The sequence below is a fragment of the Choloepus didactylus genome, chromosome 2 (genome assembly GCF_015220235.1).
Source record: "Choloepus didactylus isolate mChoDid1 chromosome 2, mChoDid1.pri, whole genome shotgun sequence".
In the NCBI taxonomy this organism is placed as follows: domain Eukaryota; kingdom Metazoa; phylum Chordata; class Mammalia; order Pilosa; family Megalonychidae; genus Choloepus; species Choloepus didactylus.
In genome coordinates, this window is record NC_051308.1 from 56200890 (window position 1) to 56221068 (window position 20179).

The 20179-nt window shown below is 48.9% G+C and overlaps 1 protein-coding gene across 3 annotated transcripts in view; it reads left to right on the forward strand.

The window, feature by feature from the left end:
• The window catches only part of PLEKHA6 (pleckstrin homology domain containing A6), a 138380-nt gene that overhangs the window by 5017 nt on the left and 113184 nt on the right, over positions 1-20179 (forward strand). For all 3 annotated transcript variants that reach the window (XM_037824976.1, XM_037824977.1, XM_037824978.1), the window contains exons 2-3: positions 1296-1372; positions 4692-4749. In XM_037824976.1, coding sequence (XP_037680904.1) covers positions 1296-1372; positions 4692-4749 — 135 coding nt within the window. The remainder of the gene's footprint in view (positions 1-1295; positions 1373-4691; positions 4750-20179) is intronic.

A 20179-nucleotide genomic window follows, 5' to 3' on the forward strand; every position in this document is an offset into this window, starting at 1 on the left:
TGGAAGAAGGACAGAAAGAAGCCAGACAAAAAAATCTGACTTAAATGATTCCATTTATATAAAACCCTCGAAACTCTAGAAAAACTAATCAATAGGAACAGAAAGCAGATCAGTTGTTGCCGGGGAGGGGTGGAAGGTGGCCGGGAGGTTGGGAAATAGCAAGGTGGGGAAAAGTGGTAGGAAGGAATTACAAAGGGACACAAGGAAAATTTGGGGGCCTCATTGTCTTGACTTGGGTGATAGTTTCGTGGGTGTATACATCTGTCAAAACTTAGCAAGTTGTACATTTTAAATATGTGCCATTTACTGTTTATCTTACTTCAATAAAAATTTAGTGGAGTCTTTTATACTGGAGTTTATTATATGTCAATTATATCTTAAAAACATTTAGTGAAGCCTTGCCCCAAGTCCCAAAGCCCCTCCCTAAAGCCGGATGGTTCTGGTGATCTGAGAGGTCCCTCCTCCACATATTTGGATTGGCCAAGATCAGGTGTTTCATGCTGGGTTACCTCTAACTCTGGAAAACTCTGTGTCAGTTGGTGGGGGTTGAGACATGTAGATGGGCTCATTTGCCAACAGATCTAGAGCCCAGAAACTCCGCATTGTTGGGGAGCACACCTTACTGGGTGTGAGATACTAGAAAGGGCTAGGGTTTGGGAGGGGACAGATTTAGGTTTGAATCCTGGCTTCATCACTTATTGGCTGTGTGGCTTTGGGCAAATTACTTAACCTCTCTGCACCTCAGATTCATAATCTGTAAAATTCCTAATTTGAAGGAATGTCATGACTGAGTGTCTATAGCATTATTGGTTCACTCAGCCCCCTCCTTTTCTTATCCATTTGAGAAGCTGCCAGTTAAAGACTTTCCCTGTTCTTCACACCTGACTTCAGCAATCACTTCAAATGTGGTCACTTTGGTGATGCTTTCAGGCTGTTCCCTCTTGTCTCCATTCCAGTTAGTGCTCCCTTCCCTATGATCATATAATGCTTTCTGTGCATTGCAGTAATAGGGATTATATTTCCTATCACATTATATTGCAGCTATCATTTTATGTGTTTGTTTCCCTGGTGGGTTATACATTCCTTGAGGTCAGGGTTTAGACAGTGTTCACCTCTGAATCCCCAGGGTCTGTTCAGTAAATACTCTGTGAATATGAATGAATGAGTGGCACTGTGGGCGCTCCTGTCTCGGGGCTCTGGGATGGGAAAGTCAGTGTTGACATGAATTTGGGGGTGGGTGTCCAGGTCAGGGAAGCCTCTCTTGTATCTGACACTTTCTTTTTGGTCCTTTATAGTGATGAGGAAAAGTCAACCAGCTGGCTGCACCCTGGTATGGAATCGCCCATCCAGAGTGGACACTCCTCCAGCCCAGGTAAGGAGCTGGTCTGCCCCTGCCTCTGCAGTGGAGGAGGAAGCAACAGCTTGATGGAGCAACAGGAACTAGCCCCACTGCCAGCTTTCTTCTGACTTTTCCCTTTCTCCATGGATGGACCCAGTTTGGCCATTTGGGCCACCACCTGGAGGATGTTGTAGGAAGGTTGATGCTCACCTCTGGGTCTCTCCAAGCTTCCAGATTAGTATCTGGGACAGACCTTTGAGGACCAAGATTTAATCCTCTCTTACCCCCCACTGCCCTGCCCTGGTCCAGTCAGAAAATACCCTCAAGGGTGTTTCAGGCTGTTCCCTCTTGTCTCCATTCCAATTAGCGCTGTCCCAACAGAACTTTCACCCATGAGGGAAATACTCTATCCGCACTGCCCAATACGTAGCCACCAGCCACATGTGGCTACTGAGCAGTTGGAATGTGGTTAGTGGGACTGAGGAACTTAATTTCTAATTTTGATGAATTTAAATTTAAGTAGCACCACGTGACTAGTAGAAACTCCTTCCTATTGGAGGGAAACATGAACTAAAAGGGTCCAAGGCTAACATTTACTGCTTATTATGTAGAAGACAACATTGCTAGCTCTCAGGAATCTACAGGCTAATGGGAAAGATGGGATATGTTCAGGCAAACAATGAAAGAAGCAACCAAGAAAAAGATTTCAGTCTGAACTGAAGATGTGGAGATGCCAAGAATCAGAAGGCCTGGGGTATTTCAAGTGAACTACAAATAGTCCACAAGGCCACCATAGGCCAGTAAGAAGGGGGTGTGGCAACACTGAAAATCTCCCAGGCCCTTTCGCCCAAAGCCCTCACCTGAACAGACACCAGGCATCTGGTTCCCGGAGCAGCTCTGCTGACCACATTTGGGTTGAAGTTTTGGATTGTCCAGCCGGTGTCTGCCTACTGTTTTTTTTTTTTTTTTTTTTTTAAGATTCTGAGCTGGAATCATTGGGTTTTTAGAGCTGGAGGGAACTTCAGGGATCATGTAATTCAACTCATTCATTTTAAAGGCAGGAAAATTGAAAAGCAGAGAAGAATTACCTGGCTCAAGGCCACATGGCTCATAAGCAAGGCAGTTTCATGGTTACATGCGTAAGATCTGGAGGTAGAGAGATCTGAGCTCATATCTTGGCTCTACTTTCTGTCACTGTCACCTTGAGCAAGTGGTTTAATTCTTCTGAGACACAGTTTTTTCATCTGTACAATGGGGATGGGAGGGCTGGCACCCAAGAGGCTGCTGTAAATGGATGTAACTTCTGATATTTTTGTTACTGTTGTATTTCCGAGTTGGAGAAAGGCCTGCTGACTCCAAGGCTGTGGCTGTTTTCATCTACAGGGTTGGTTGTCATTGTCAGGTTCAGTATTTCAGCTGTTTATAGTTTGTGTCCATCCATCTCATCATCTCCCTAAGGTAGAACTGGAAGATGAATAAGAGCCTGTGAACCAATTCTTTCATTTTTGGCTGCAGCCAACTGGCTGTCCAAGGCTGGGAAGTGTTAAGATAGCCTACGAAGCTTGCCGGGAGGGCAGCTGCCTCGGTGGGCACCACGCCTGGACGGGAATATAAGCACTCTTGGTGTTGCCCAGGCAGAGAGGGCAGTGTGGAGGGAAGTTGCTAGAAAAAGGCAGGGGAAATAATCCACACTGGCCTCTTTCCCAGGCACATCACAGTGGCAGGATTATTTATGATTCTGACCCAATGGGGATGCCTCTACTTGGGGAGACTGCCAACCCACGCCCTTTTGAATGGGAGCGTGCTCCCACCAGGACCGAGGGAACAAGTAGCATTTATGGAGCAGCACAGAGGAAAGTATGGGCTTTGGGGGCAACAGACCAGCACTCACATCTTGGTCTGGACACTTCCTGTGTGACTTTAAGCAAGTTGACTAACCTCTCTGGGCCTCTGTTTCCTTATCTGTAAAAATGTTCAGGCTGATGCCTATAATATAATATTGCTCTGCACTAGCAGAGGCAAAGTGCCTGACTTAGAGGAAGCACTCGTTAGTGTTATTATCTCTATGAAGTAGCTTCAATATCAGCAGCAATGGTGGAAATACAGACCCTTGATAAGTATAGGTGAATGAAATGAATGAATAAAAACCAGATGGGCCACTCTGCTCTCCAGAGTGATAATATGGGCTGGAGAGATTCAGACTGACCGTGATTGGCTATGTTTTATAAAACCTCATATGCAAGGTAGGTGTTTGGGCTGACCAGAAAGGAGGCAGTGATTTTCAAGAGAATCCATACCAGTTTTCCAATATGTCAGCCACAGGGCTATTGCATCCTCAGAAGGAATGATGTCACCTGTGTGGCCCTCCCCTGCAGAGGATTCTCTCAGGGCTCTCGGGAGAGTCTCGGCTCTCCTCCTCTGCCATTCGGTGGAGGAATCCTGCTTGCCAGAAGGTAGGATGCTGCCAGGGTTGCTGTTTTGTGAGGGTGGGCAGCACGAGAGACCGCCTAACACTGAGTACTCTTTGCAGATGGAGTGCTGTGCCTCTCTGGAGTCCAGTGGGTGCTGCACTCACCTGAGGGGACTGTGCTCACCTATGGGGGCTGCACCCACCTGAGGGTACTGTACCCACCTGCAGGGGCTGCACCCACCTGCGGAGACTGCCCAGGCACCTCTGGGCCACAGTCAGCTTCCTTGGCTCTTTAGGCCATGCCCACTCTGGGCTTCTGTTGTTCTCCTCACTGAGCATTTTTATTGATAATTTTTCCAGGGGTGCCATTAAAAACAAAACAAAAGAAAATCACCACCATCAGCAGCAAACTTCTGTCCACTTTCCTGAGACTGATTTCCCAGGTGCTTGGTGTCTTGTCCTTGGAGCAGCAGAGACTTGAATTCTTTTGCATCCTGGGTGCTAATTATCTGTGAGGTCTTGGGTGCCGGGCCCACCTTGGGCTCTAGCTTCTGCTTCTCTGATGTAAGGGGCTGGTCAGATGATCCCTCAGGACCCGTCCAGGGCAACCATCTGTGTGTTCACTGCTATAGCCCTGGGGCCTGGCACAGACTAGAAGCCCGGTAACTGCTCACCCAACGAGTGGGTGGACCCTGTGAGGCAGTGACTCATTCGGTCCCTTCACTGTCAACTCTGATGGTATTTGCTGGAAAAGTAGACTGCTAGGAATAGTGGGCATAAAAGGGTGAAATGGTTAGCTTGAACACTGTCAGCTTGTCTTTCAGTTTGGTTTCCTGGTGCTCCCAGCCCCATCCCTTCTGGTGCAGATTGGATTGAGGGCCAACGTGGATGAAAAGATGGTTCCAGAGCTTCTCATTTTGTGATTTTTTTTTTCCCTCACAGGTTTGCCCAAGGGCTGGGAGATGGATTCCACGCAGGAAGGAGCTGTGTATTTCATCAAGTGAGTAAGATGGAGTTTCCTTTCCGATCTCCGATCTCCCCGTTGGTCCTGTTTTGCTCCTCGTCAGCAGAGCCTCCTAGGAGAGGGAGCTGGGTAAAGGCCTGGTTCCTCACTGAAGGCGTTGCTGGGGTCCATGATGACCAGGAGGCTGCAAGCCTTCCGAGTGCTGCAGACAGAGGCAGGGGCTTGTATCTGTGTGTGTTTATGTGGGCCTGGGAGGTGGCTGGTGTCAGTCACAGAAGGTATTCTGGGCGGGGTGGGTGGAGCACTGGGCTGGGCTGGAAGGTGGGAGGAGGTGGCTCACCAAAGCAGAGGAAAGACTGTTCTAGACATGCTGGGCAAAGGTCCAGAGGAAGGAGACCAAGCCCTGGGGGCCACCAGAGGCAGGACACTGGGGCAGTCGGAAGGGACGGTGCGAATGAGGTGCACCATGGAGGAGAGCAGACGGGCTGGGAGGTGCTTGGGCCAACTTCAGTCCTTCTTGCTCTCCTGGACGGGGTGGGTGTGCACACAGGGGCTCTCTGTTTTCCCCCAGGGCTTGGTCAGGAGATCTGGCAGCAGAAGGTGTGCCTTGGGAAGTGGCCCTGGACTTAACCCTGGAGGAGAGGACAGAGTCCTTTGGGCTGGGGGCGGCCCCTCCTCCCAATTGTACTCTTTCCCTTGCCTTGGCCTCGCCTCTCCCTCTCCCCGCCAGGCTGGGTGCTGGCCTCATTTCCGTGGGCGTTGCTCGTCCTGCTCAGGCCTGTGGGCCTCCCGACTGGTCTGGCCTCAGATTCTGCAGGTTGGTGGAGCCCGGCCACCCGGCACTGCCAGAGGGTGCCCCTGCCCAGCCAGGGACGGAGGGCCCTCTTCCTACCCCTTTGGGAGTCTTTGAAATCCTCGTCCGTCTATACCATGCGAAGTCACCTTTCCACCCCCTGCCTCAAGATCAGCCAGCACTTACATCACCTTGGCTGCTGACCATATTCTTAAAACAAAAACAGAAACAAGAAACAACAAACATTTTACAAATTATCTGCTTTGGAAATTGTCCTGACATCACATGACTCTTACAGCCTGAGCTTTCCCTAAAATTAGACCAAAATCCTTCTTGCTCCAGTGAAGACTTGTTCTTTCTTTTCTCCTTCTTGAAGAGATCACCTCAACATCACCTTACGTATGTTTGGGTCTTGAACTCTTTTACTAAGTGTTTCCGCCTGTCTGACTTCATCCATTTCCCGACATGATCCAGCCCCTCTCTGGCCTCGTCCAGCCACGCTGACTTTCATTTCACTTTTTGTCCATCATGCCGAGCGCACTCCCACCTCAGGACCTTTCACTTCCTGTTCCCACTCCTGTTTTCACACATCTGGATCCTACTTATCATTTAGTCCCCGTGTTATCTCTTCAGAGAGGCCTTTCCTAACGTCCATCTGAGGTTTCCTGGACCCACTCAGTCTATCTTATTCCCCTTCATGGCACCTACCTTTTTTTGCATATGTATTTATTTATTAACTGTTGGTGTCCCCCTACTGCCATGTAAGGACCTAAAAGCAGATTCCTGTTATTTCGGCTTCCTCTGTGTCCCTAGAACCTTTCTGGCACATGATATGAACCCAACATTTGTTGAACTGAGACAGGGAAATAAACAACAGAGGCATAATTCATCCCTGCTTCAGCTACAGCCCAGAGCTTTCCCCTGAGCTCCTCCGACTCAGTGCGGCCAGTCCTGTACTCATCGCCTTCCCCACATCTGCTCCTTCTCCTTTATTCCATCTTTATCAGAAGCACCACCAAAGAAGAACCCCAGAGGCACCTCGACCCTCGCCTCTGTTACCCCATCCCCGTGGCTTCTGTCAGTTCTCCTCCTGTGTATCTCTCAACCCCCTCTCCTCGCCATCCCCACGACTGCCGTCTGGGTTCATGCCCACATCACCCGGGGTATTCTAGCAGCCTTCCCAGCGATCTTCCAGGCCATCCTGCTGCAAGAGTGGGTTCTTTCCTGAAATGCAAACTTGGTCATATCCTTCTCCATTTAAAGCCCTTCTGTGGCTTCCCATCACCACAGGTTAAATCCACATTATTCAGGCACTTCAAGGGCTTCGTAACATGGCTCCTGCCTTCCTTTCCAGCCTTTCCTTCCACACTCCCCAGGTTGCTCTTTAACCCACTCCTCTAGCAAAACCAAATTACCTGTGGTTCCCCAACACACCCCTCCCTTCCATGCCCCCAAGCCTCTGCAAGTGGAGCTCCCTCTGCTAACATGGCTTGTGTCCACCTGAGGAACATGTGCTCTTCTTCGAAGACTCTGCTCATTACATCGCTTCTTCAGGGAATCTTACCAAAATTATAATTATTCGCTTACATGTTTATCTTATTCTCCATGTCAGTGGTTCACAAACTTGAGCGTGCATCACTATTACCTGGAAAGCTTGTCAAAATACAGATTGCTAGGCCCTACCCTAGAGTTTCTGATTCAGAGTCTGAGAGTTTGCATTTTTCACAGGTTCTCAGGTTACTGATGTTGCTGGTCTGGGTCCCACACTTTGAGAACCAGTAGTCTAGATTGAAAGAAAACCCATCAAGGGCAGGGACAACACAGGGGGACCATAAAGTCTGGAAACAAAGACACTATTTTTTATTATATATTATAATGAAATATCAACAAAGCTTTCATTATGTATTTGCATATGTTTCCAGACTTGGTGGCCACTCTGTATATCAGTAGCAGCAGCAGCTGCCCTAAAAGCTAAGGGCTTTGCTACATTATCTGAATTAATCCCTGCAACAATTCTATGAGGGAGGCACTATCATCCCTATCTGTTTTAGTGAATGAGAAAACCAAGACGATTTTCACAGGCTGTGTTCTTACACCACTGCTCTGTGCCTCACTGCATCCTTGCTGCATTCTAGGTGCTGGCTTGGAACAGGGTAGTTGCTCAGGAAATCTTTAGTGGATGAGTGAATGAATGAATGATTCCAATAGACTCTCCTTGTTTTCACAGTTCCATGGACCCCATAAACGTTTATGACACTTGATTGGTGGGTGAGTTAGAAACTCTGAGGACCCCAGCATGTATCCCAAGGGGTAATAATAAAAATCCGAGAGACAGACAACTTAGGGAACCATTTTTCCCCTCTGTTGGATGTGCCAAATTTCAATGAGCAAAGATTGACATTTGCCCGGGATCAGACAAGCAGGATGATTATCTGTCAACAAGCCCACTCTTTCATGGTGTTTGGGAGGAGGTTCTTACATTATCCACAACCAATGCCATTATTCAAACTGTGCCTACAGTTGAAGGGTTGTCTGCCAGAATGGGACAAGAGAAAGCAAAGGATCAAAATGTGGGTAAAACCCATTGCAAATTTGTATGCACTTACCGCATAATTCCACAAGAGAGCACCAAAGCTCACACAATTACCTCACCGAGGCCTTAATGGGTCTGCTCACTGGTGACCCACAGATCTGTCACCCCTCAGGCTGATAGGGCCATCTTGTCCATTCCTGCCACATCTCAAGCACTAGGGGTCTGCGATGGGTCTTGCTGATGCTTGGAGACCTTACATAACACCCACTCCTGACCAACAGGAAGTCTTTTTTCTGGTTGCCTGTCTCCTTCTCCTGCTTTCTGCTGAAACAGCCAGCTGTAGATTTTGTGAATTCTGTCTCCAGGAGGGCCTATCTCTTTCTCCAAAGTGGACGGAGAGGGAGAGGGAGAGGTGGCAGGGATGCTTTCTGCAGAGCCATGGCCCTGACCATGTTCCTGATCTGGGGCTGGTGCCCCCTTTGGCCATGCCAACCTGGCTGACACCTCTTCCACCCCCAGGGAGCCCTACCCAGCTGCTGTCACATCTTCCTAATTCTGTTCGGAACACTTCCTCCAAGAAGGTGCCACAGGGGGTGGACAGTCACTCCACCAGGGCCCCCTTCTCATCCGTGAGCCACAGCCATGCTGTGCTAAGATCCACACCTGGGGCTCTGCCCCCAGGTGCTCCTGGGCTGGTCGATGAGACCCAGAGGACACCAGGAGGCTGTGCTGGATTGCTGACAAGTCACCAGCACAGACCCCAACCTGCGGGACCCTTGAGGAGGTGGTGCCCCCATAGCTAGTCTGTGTCTCCAGAGGGTAGAAAGGACACAGGAGAGAAGTCACAGGGCAGCAAACCTGATGAGTGAACTCGACTGGGTCTGCCTCAGAAAGGCATACATCCCAGCACAGTAGAGTGAGAAAGGTGAGGAGTCAAGATAGTGAATGGTCAAGGGGAGAGAGACCCTGTTTTGCAGATGAGGAAAACTGAGGCTCAACAGTCAAGTAACTTGTTCAGCTTGGTAAGGGGTAGAGCTGGGGTGTGAATTCAGGGAGGTCATCAGAGATAGCGTACCATCCCGCTCCCTGACTGGTGCAGAAGAGGAGGGGTCAGGCATTCTGGGAAGGAGAGGTTCATGAGAACTACCGATTAGGAATGGGCAGGCCACTTTCGAGTGGCAAAGAGTCCATCAGTCTAGTTGCTGCCAAGGTTGGGAGGTGGGGAGGCCAATGCTACTCAAAAGGCAGGGAGGACCTGAGTGTTTAGAGACTGAATAAGTGACTAAGAATTGGGTTTTGTCCCCTGAGCAGTGGGGCCCATAGATTCTAGAGCAGAAGAGGGACAGGATCACCAAGGTGCTTGCTTCAGAGTCCTTTCTCCCTTGCGCCTCATCTGCAAGCCTTCCCCTCCTGAGTCAATTAGATTAGACTTGCTTCTCCTCTGCTGAGCTTACAGAACAAGAATTTGGATTTGGCAAAGGGAATTCATTTTCTCTGCCACCTCACTAGATCCCTCTTGCTGCAATATTTCTCCCACCTCACTCCCCAAAAATGAAGGCACTGCACCCATGCCAGGCCTCATTTGGCCCCTCCTGCCCCCACAGACACTCCGACCTCCCAGAAGCATCAAGTCTGGCTCAGGCTTCCGCAAGATCTGTGGGACTTGTCTGTAGCCTTGCCCTCTGTCTGCTGGAGAGGAAACCCTCCCAGCAGGCCCATCTGCCAGTCTCCTGCCCTTTCCAGCTGTCTGAGGATTGTGTGGGAAGTGGGCTAGGGTCCTTGCCTCGTTCCCACCCTCCCTGTCCACCTGCTGGAGGCTGTACTCTCAGGCCTCCACTCCACTTTGTCCCATCAGCTCCTCATGGCCAGAGCCCCCCAAAGCCCGTCATCTCTCGCTGATGGGAAGCAGAGTCTCCCTCTGCCCGTACCAGGTAGGCTTGCCAGGTCCTGGAGAGCCAGGCAGGTATGTAGTTTAACTGGCCCTGCCTGGCACTGGGCCTGCGCCCAGGACTTCTCTGCTCCTTCAGCTGAGTGGCATAGCCAAGGAGGGGCTGGCCTGGCATCTTGGCTGAACTGGGGAGGGGGGAGGAGTGGGGGTGACCCAGGATCCCTTCCCCAAGGGCTGCTGAGCTGTTGCTTGCTGCTGCCAAGCTGTGCCTCCTGACCCTGGCCTCGCCCTCTCTGGGCTCCTGGCTCCTGCCGCCCCATGGTGTGTGGGAGTGGGCTGTGGACCAGACTCCTCTATCCCTCCCTCATGTCCCAACCCCTCCTGAAGGGCAGTCTCTGCCCCTTCTCCTTCCAGAGTGGATCCCTTTTAAAGATAAGGGCTTCAGTTGGAAAAAACAATGAGGCACTCGGGTCATGTTACAAGAGACCACGAAGAAGGGTAAATACTTGTATTTGAGTGAAGAGATATAGTCATAATTATTTTAATCAACTTGTCCTCATAATAAACTAATAAGCTACATCCTGCTTATCTAATAAAGATATAACTATCACATGGGTGGGCCTTTCATCTAGCCCCTGCTTCCTGAAATGTTTCTGTATTCCCAAGTGACGGTAGGAGTTCCTCTGGTTCAGCCTCCAGCTTCTGGATTGAAGGGCCGGTGGGAAGGAGACCCCATGAACCTGCCTGGAGTTTCAGGTGGGAGCCCCTCCATTTTCTTTCCATCTTTCTGATCCTGGCTATGAAATTCAGTGTTTCTATTGTACTTGCCCATTGTGACAGAGCTCTATTATTTTTCCGGCATCCACGGAGATGTGAAGAGAGAGGAGTTGAGGCAGAGAGAGAGAGAGTGAGCTTTGTGTTAAGAGCATGGGCTGGAATACAGCAGAAGCAGGGCTAGAACCCTGTTGTCTGGATCCCTTCTTCCTGCTTCTGGCTTCCAGTAATGCAGAGCACAGGCCCCCACTGGCTCAGCTAGCATCCTTGCTCAAGGTCATTGGAGATTAATTTGGGCTGAGGACGTAGGAGAACGTGGCATCTTAAAACAGGCTCCGATCCTCTCCAAATATTGTTCCTTTGAATCTAATGTATTAGGGTGGAGGGAGGGGGTATGTGAGGCCCCAGGGCCCCAGCCAAGCGCTCTTGACCCCAGAGAAGTGTCCATCTTTGAGATGGGCAGCCACAGAGCCGAACAGTGACCACGGGGTGGGCTGGATAAGTCCCCACCATGCCAGGCCTGGGCAGTTTCTGGCTCCCTGCACTCTTACCCTGACGATGGCCCAGATCCCCTTTGGGGGGCAGCCTTGCGCTGGTGGCGGAAGGCCAGGGAGGCTGTGCAGAGCCACTCTAACCTCTCCTGGGGGGCAGGGAGCGAGGGCGGGGGGGGGGGGCAGCCAGCAGGGTGGTTAACAGCTTGTCGCTGGTGTGGATGGAGTTAAACCTTTCTGGGGACTATTTACTCCTGATCCTAAGTGACAGCTTGGGGAGGGAGAGTCACGTGGCCCTGAAATCCCCGCGGGAGCCCATGGAGCATGCCCAGCTGCTTCTGCCTGGGAAAGATGCTGGGTCCTGCGGTAACCACACCAGCATCCTCTCCCCGCGCCAGGGACCCGCCAGCCGGAGAGATGACTGATTAGACCAGATTAGCTCCGGAGCCCCGCTCTTCAGAAGGGGCCCCCAGGGGCGGGGGAGGAGGACCCCAGCTGGCCTGAGCTGGGGGAGGGGTGCTGTGGGGCTCGGAGAGTTATAGCTTTTCAGCGCTGGGCGATCACACCTCAGAAGCCGGTGAGTCTGTTTTGATGCATCAAATAGATGAGGCAAGAGGAGGAAGGCTGGGATCTCTCTGGCCAGGGCTGGCGGCTGCCTGCCGTGCAAGCCAGGAGCACTTGCACTGCGGTGCTGGTGCCTGCCCATCCCTCATCTTTGGCATCTTCACTTGGGGATGGTGGATGCTGGGAATGCTAATTATAGCCCTTATAGCCCTCTCTGTCCGCCCACCCCCTTTCAGAATCCCCACTCGGGGCTGATGGTGTTTGAATTGATTACATTTGAATTGGCATCTCCTGGGTGCAGGCAGCTTTAAGGCTGTCAGCTTCCCAGGGTCCCTCAGCCTTGCTACAGCAGAGAGCCTAGCCCCACCCTTGTCAGAAGGAATGAACTGAAGGCTCACAAGAATGGAGAGATGAGGTGGGGTCCAGGGGCCAGGCTCAGATCAGCCCCAGGGACCCCACTTCCCTCAGCTTGGGGAGGGGTTAGGTGTGTGCCTTTCTTATGGGTCAGAAGTTGGGGCCCAGAGCAGCTGAGATGCTTGGATTCCTTGCCGTCTCAGTTTTAGTGGGAAGCTCCTGGAGGAGTTGGAGCCTTGTACTTGGGCATGGGGATGTGGGCATCAGGGGATGGTGTTTATAAACATGGGGACAGGCTGCAGCTAGCTGGGAGCCTCTGGCTCATTGTGTGAGCAGCCTGGGGGAAGGAGGAAGGTGGGGGAGCTAGCCAGAGAGGAGTAATGAGAAGTAGGGTGGAGGGGCAAGGAGGGAGAGTTAGATGGAAAGAGGGGAGGGCAAGGAAGGTAGACGAGGCTACTGGGAGATGCTCTTGGAGAGAACAGGAAAGCTGAGGAGGGCAGAGAGAGGGGCTGAGTCTGGGAGGGCAGCGGATGGGAGAGCCCAAGATGGAGGGAAGTGAGCCCAGGACACTGGGTGGGTGGGGGGCAGCAGGAGGCTGGAAGGTAGTGGGAGGGGGACGGAGCTCAGAGGCAGTGTCAGAGGAGGTCATGGCCTTCCGGGCTTGGCTGTTCTTCCAAAATCCCTTTAGATCTCACAAGGGTCTCCTGGAGGTGGGGGCTGGAGCCCTGCTTGGCATGTCTCAGCCTGAACCCACTATCAAGACGGTCACGGGAGCCTCACGGGCTCCTACCTTGCAAATCCCCCAAATCCTGGCTCCCAGTCTGCTTGGGAGGAACGTAGAGCTGGGGAAGGTTTTCGTGGGCTGTGGTTGTTCAGTTGCTAGCTTCACCCTCAGAGCAGCTGCATTTTAGCATGGGCAGGGGGTGAGCAGCTCCTGCTGGTGGAGAGGAGGTGGGATGGAGGTACCACGGAGACAGGCCTCTCTGTCCTGCGCGGCCTGCGGCCTAAGCTCGGAGCCTGTCTCCAGACAGGGGAGGCAGGCGGGGCCAGGGGCACGGGGAGAAACCCGGGCACCCCGCCTGGCACTGCCACGGGGCTTTCCTTACAGAAAACAAACAGGATTCTGTGTCTCATGACAAGGGTGCAAAGCACAGGGCTGCAGATATGAATTATTAAAAGTCCTTGGTTTTCCAATCAATGGAGAGGTGATAAATGTGTTAGTGCTGGTGTGTAATTAATCCTGGTGGGCAGCTACACAGGTTGGAGACAATGGGGGCTTTTTTTTCTCCCCCCTTGGTTTGTTTGCTTCTTCACAGCAAGGTGACGGTGCAGGCTGCATTACACAGATAATTACTTTTCATGTGTCTGCCTGGATTATGGAGCTGGGTTCTTCCTGCTCAGTGTAAATGAAGTAATTACCGAGGAAGCCAGCTAGCGCGGGTGGCCCAGCCTCCAGCTCTGGGCGCCCTCGCTGACATCACAGCCTGCTGAGCCTGGGACGCCCTCACCCCACCCAGGCTTTGGGCCCCGGGGAGGGAGCGCGGGAGCTCGTGTGGAACTGGGCTGGGCAAGGGGAGGAGCGGAGCCGAGAGTGGGGCTAGACCAGAGCTGAGCTGCGCCAGCAGGAGGGTGCTGTCCACCCGCAGTCCTCCAACAAGCTGCAGTTTCTCTCCGAGCTGATGTCCTCACCGTCTTCCTCACTGGCCTGTTGTGACGAGGTAATTGTCACCGTGCTTGGCACAGCGTAAGGACCCATTCCATGTGATCCTCTCTCACCCAGGACATTCACGAGAAGGTTGAAGCTGGGCACTGGCAAGGAGAGCTAGCTGACTGGCAAGGCTACAGCTGCTGGATTGGGTCCTGGGTTTTAGGGGTTTCACAGAGTGGAGTGAGGGTAAGGCCAGCTGCAAGCCAGCAAATTAGTGGGATGACTTTGGAGGCCAATCTCCAATAAGATTAAACATTTTGAGAGGAAAGAACAAACTTTATTTGGGGAAAAAATAGCCTAAAATGTTTAGAATAAATGGGGAACAGAGAGGAAAAGCAGTTGAGGACAGGTTGATGGAAACTTTTCCCTGGCCGTCCCTCAGTCTGGGTCAGCTCCTGTCCAGCACCCAAAGCCTTCAGCTGCCCCTCAGAGAGTGTCTAGTCCAGCCTCCCTCTGAGCCCAGTTGAGCCCTCTTCAAGTCTCCCTGACAGGAGCGCCCAGCCTCACTTGGATGATTTGAGTGACAGGGAGCTCATTACCTTACAAGGCAGCTTGCCCCGTGGTTAGGACATCCTTCTGTATTGAATCAAAATCTGCCAACCTCCGAGTTTCACCTCTTGGTTCTAATTCTTTGAAGCAGCACAGAACAAGTTAGCACTCTCTTTCACATGGTGTTAAAAATGGTTTTCTTCTTATTAAAACAGCATATATTAGTGTGTGGATGTATTTGGATATTTACATTGTTACCATTATTTACTTTTACAAATAACATAATAGGAACAGTTTGTGCATAAAGCTTGAATTTCATCTTGGATTACCTCCCTAGGATCAATCTCAAGACATAAAATTAATGCAATGAAGGGTATACATTTTTAAAATTACTATTCTGTGAGTATAAAAGTAATACATAGTTGTTATAAAAATGTATAACATTTAGAAAACACAAAAAAACATAAAGAAGAAAAATTCTAAATTACCCATAATTCTCTCTCTGAGATTTGGTGTATAATTTTAACCTTTTCTACTGATTTTTTATGAATTCATATATAGAGATATGACTATATTTATATATCACAATATATATTCACCATTAAACTTTTGGATAGAGTGTATATTTTTGTCACTTAAACAGAAATAATTTTTTCTATCGTTAAATAGTTTTTACTATATTTCATCACGTACCTCTTCTGTTTGTTTATTTCATGGATCCCTATGTTAAATTAGGTGTTTCTGGTTTTTCACTTTTATAAACAATGCTGCAATGAACATCTTTATAGCTGAATCTTTACAATATCCATGATTTTTCCTTTGGTTATGTTTCTACAAGTGGGATTCATGCATATTTTTAAGTATTTTAACATATTTTGCCAAATTCCTTGTTCAAAATGAATTTACATTCCCAGCCACTGTGTATGAGAATGCATTTTGTTGCTTAGGCATCAGCATTGAGTATAACTTTTTTTATTATTTTAATTTATTCTTTTAATCCATTAGTTTGATTACTAGGGAGGTTTTAAAAGTTTAAAAAATTAGGCTTATTAAGTGTAAGAGTCCATCTGCTGTCATTGTTTTGTTCATGTCTTTGCTTGACTTACAAGATAGGTTAGTGAAGTCATCAAGGTACAGCTGCTGATCAAATCCTCTGGTTGAGTCCGGGCTCTGCCCCTTAGCAGCTCTAATTAATCTCTTAACCTCTCTGTGCCTCAGTTTCTTCATGTTTAAAATGAAGATAATACGGTACCTATCTCACAAGCTATCTTGTTACAATAAATGAGGTCATCTATAGGATGTAGAATCATCCTGAGCACAGTAAGTGATACATGTGTCTGCTATTATTATGATCTTATTGTAGTTGATTTGCATGAGCAGCATAGATATCTGAAGGCAGGTATCACGACTTCCCCCCATCCAATCCCAAGTCACCTCTTTCAAAGCTAAATGTCTCTGTTCTCTGAAGATCTATTTTCCCTCACTTCCCTTCACAAGCTTTTTTGCTGTCTATATACCAGAAGTGGTCTTACAGCTCAGAGTATGGTGGGTGAGGTAGCCATATCCCATTCCCAGGGCAGTGACTTCCTCTGGGATGTTCCTCTGGATTGTCAACCTTGCTGAGGGATTCGTCTGATAGATGCATGGTTGAAAGGAGTTTGGCTCCTCTAGTGTCTTCTGGCCCAATAGGGTACTGCACAGGAGCCCCTCCTAGGGCAGGTCTGCATGCCCCTAACTCCCTCTCATACCACTGCCATGTGCTTGTCCTCTCTTGATCCTTCCCTAGTCAAAACCTACCGAGAGAATCTCCTATTCTGATGAGCCCTCTTGGTACCTTTCCAAGGTAGCAAAGCTGAGCTGATAAACTGATTCCGGCCCATGGTAGTAAGAGTGCGTTAGAACACAGCTGGTCAGGGTTGTGGAAAGAAGACCTATCTGGAATTTGAAGACATGAATTCACATCTTGGTCTGTATTAGTAGCTACATGACTGCAGACTACATGACTGAGCTCTTGTTTCCTGATATGAGAAATGGAAATAGTATCACTACCCACCCACCTAGTTGATAGCCAGATGAGTAATATATATGGAAGTGCTTTGTAAACTGCAAATAATTGTACAAATGTCAGTTATTATTAGCTGTATATTTGAAAAATGTACATTAGAAGATGATGCTTTAACTCAAAGATTATGGGTGGGAAATGTGTTTAGGGCAGGGTGAATACCAACTCCTCCCAGGTCACCTACTCAGACTCTGTGAGGCTTTCTTTTATTGTATGGATTCAGGAAATAGGGCCAGAGGCACCCCTCGTGCTGATCTGAGCAGCAGGCTCCAGGGAGAGGGCCTAGCACCCTCCTTCATGGAGGAGGTGAGGCCCCTCCTTAGCTCTGACATCACATGTCCACCCAGTTTGGCTCATCCTTACCTGGGAAGAGCTTGAGTCTATAATTGCAGGTGCCAATTTGCTTTTACTTAGCCTAATGCTTGCAATTAGCCTGTTAAATTCAGCCTGGCCTCTGGTGGCGAGGTCATTTTTCTGATTTGCATAGTTCCTGGGTCCTCATTCGCATCAATGGAGCATCCAGAAACTGCAGCCTGTTACTATGGCTGCCTACCTGGGGAGTTGGTGAGGATTGTAAAGGAGGAAGGAAACTTGCATTTGGTGGGGTGCGGGGATGGTGGGGATAGAGGCCTAGTGCTAAGAGACTTTTTCCTTACCGTACCACTTTTGACATGCTTCAAGGATATATTGCAGCTCTATAGCCTTTCTCCTTATCCTACAACATAATCAGTGGTCTAGCTCTTTTCATTTGGAATGAAATATAGCCTTTAGCATGGCCATAAAAAACTCTTCTGCTGGAAATAAACTCTTTTTAATCATTGTTCAAACAAACAAACAAACAAAAACTACGGTGAGGTCTAGAACCCAGGTTCCCCACCTTCTAATTCAGTGCTCTTTCCTTGCTGAGCCTCAGTTTCCCTGTCTGTAAAATAAAAGTATAGCAGTAATAATTCCTGCCCTGCCCTCATCATGGAGGTTCAAATGAGTTAAGTAGGAAGAAGGCATGAATATGAAGCAGTGAGACATGAATTGCTTTACTGCATCAAATGTGAAGTCTCTTTAGAGTTATATAGATGTGTCCAGTGTCCCTGGCCACTAGTCCCTGGACCTCCTGGACTTTGTCAGTCACTTCTCATGTGGTCCTGTAATTCCTGATTCTGTTGTCATCTTATCCTGCCCACTCACCTTCAAACTGTGAGTGACTTTAGGACAGTACTCTGCACATAGTTGGTGCTTAATAAATGCTGGTTAGAATATGAAGCCCTGGGTGGAAGGGAGGGAGTTTGGTCCAAGGAATAGGCACAGGAAAATGGTCAAGAGAATGCCTTTGAGGTGGTGGTGGTGTTGGAGTGTTTCATTTATCTCCTTTTCCTATCAGCCTTGCCCCCCGCTCCTCTAGACTGCACTCCTTCAAGACAAGGATGGTCTTATTTGTCTTTGGATTTGTGATGTCACAGATAACTGCTTTCTGACTGAATGAGTGAATGAATGGGATAGACTAATGTGGTAGAGAATGAATGAATGGGATAGGCTAATGTGGTAGAGAGAACATGTTGTTGAAAGTCAGATAAATAGGGCTTGGAATCCTGGCTTCATCACTTTCTTTTACCAAATATTACTGCATCTCATTATGTACTAGGCAATACTAGGTTGCAAAAATGAACTTTTCATCCATAATCTGGTAAAGGAGCAGAGGTAGGAGCAAATGATTGTCCTGTGTAATGATAGAGACATATGCTTCACAGAGGTGAGGATGAAATAAAATAAAATAAAATAAAATAAGAGGAATAAAATATCTGACACTGAGTAATCTTTTACTGTTAATCATTTTTCCCTTGAAGCCAGGCCAGGTGATTGGTTGGTGTGGACAGGACAGGGGCCAGGAGCTCAAGGAATTGCATAGGACAACTTCATCGTAGCTCTGCTAGTTAATGCCTGTATGATCTTGAACAAGTTCCTTAAATTTTCTGAGTTTCAATTGTTACAGCTGCAGAGTGGAGATAAGTTTGTCTTATGGATCTATTGAGAAACTTCACACAAGGCACCTAGAGCATGCTTGGCACATAGTAAGTACTAAAAAAATTGCTCTTTATTTATTTTCATTTCAACACACATTTATTGAGCATATATTCCATGCCAGCAAAAACCCGTAAGATACTGTCCACCTTTGAGAAGCTTACAGTCTCACAGGACATACAGACACACAAGCAGAGCATGTCAGTTTTCACACTTCCCTTTCATGCACACAACATACTCTTTTGTGACATCAATTTCTTGCTTGTGCTTTTCTCTTCATTTGAAGAGCAGCTTCTCCTGCTGATGTTCTATTATACATGCATGCACAGGGAAGAAGCACTTGCAATTTTCAAGTAAGGATTCTTGAAGAACTTGAAGACTGAATTATGATCATCCAGGCAAAGATGGGGGAGACTGAGCTATTGGACTGCTGTGGTCGAAGCTCAGGGTCTGAAATAGATGAGGCAGGAGCCAAATCATGAAGTAACGGAGAGGAGGCGTGTGAGCAAATATTGTGTTGAAGTCCCTAGGTTGCAAATCTTCTTAGGGTTTGAGCTGTACCTATAGTCTCCTACCATCTGGGGAAATGTTCTTATCACTATTCTATTAGGACTTCATCATGGAAGGGATATGCGGTTTTAGAGGACAGAAGTCCAAATCAAAGTGTCAGCTAGAAGACGTGCTTCCTCCCAGGGTCGGTAGCGTTCTGGTTGGCTGGCAATCTTTGGCTTTCCTCTCTTTATTTTTGTTTTCAACATATTTCATGGACAGACTACATCTGCATGCAGACATGCACATGTTACATGCATGTCGGCTCTCAGATATGCACATAAAGGGAGGAAGGGAGGGGGACCCAGGGTTAAGCCGAGTGCGAGTCTGGGAAGCCTTTCTGGAGAAGGGGGGCTGGAGCCCTGCTGAAAAGGTTGGAGGGACCAGTTTTAGCAGACAGAACTGGGGAGGCTGGCTTGTGGTTCATGCCCCGAGATGGGAGAGCCTACCAAGAAACTAAGAGGTGGTCCCCTGCCAGCAGAAACTTAATTCCCTTAGGCACGTAAGCTCCAAGCCTGGGCCAGTCTTGCCGGCAACATCCCTTGCTGTGCTGAAGCAGGCTGGTCCCCTGACCTTCCTAAGCATGACAGCCTGGCGGCCATGCTGGGTTGCCATGGTAACTGGCAGCCTCCCAGCTGGGTTGCCCGGGAAACCAGTTAGCTGGTATTGGGGGCGGGGGTGGGGAGCTGGGGGGAATCAGCTTCAGAAGAGAGAGAGACGGACAAGGGCGAGACCAGAAGGAAGACAAATCCCAGATGCCCCCAGGACAGGCTTCTCCCCTCTCCCTCATGGGATCTGAAAAGCCAGAGAAAGACAGGTAGGGAAGGATGTTGTTTTGTTTCCTACTCTGTGTGTGTGTGTTTTCTGGTGTGAGGCTTATTGGCCAAAGCAGGCCAAATTTGGAAAATTTGATTGGGCGGTGCAGGAGCTTGCTGGAGCAGTGATTAAGGCAGCGAGGTCCAGTGGGAAGGTCAGGGTCCAGCCAAATGCATAGCTCCATGCTGGTTCCCCACTAACCAGCTGTGTGATTCTGGACATATTATTTACCCTCTTTAAAATTTTAGTTTCCTCATCTGTAAAGTGGAAATGCAAACACAGACCTCCAGAGTCATTGTTTGGGACAGTGCCTGACACATAATATAGCACAGTAAATGGTGTCTCCCTCCTCTCCTTCCATGTTGATTTTCTGTTTGGTGGCAAGGGATGGAGATGGGAGGGTTGGAAATCTTAAGAACCCAGGGACTG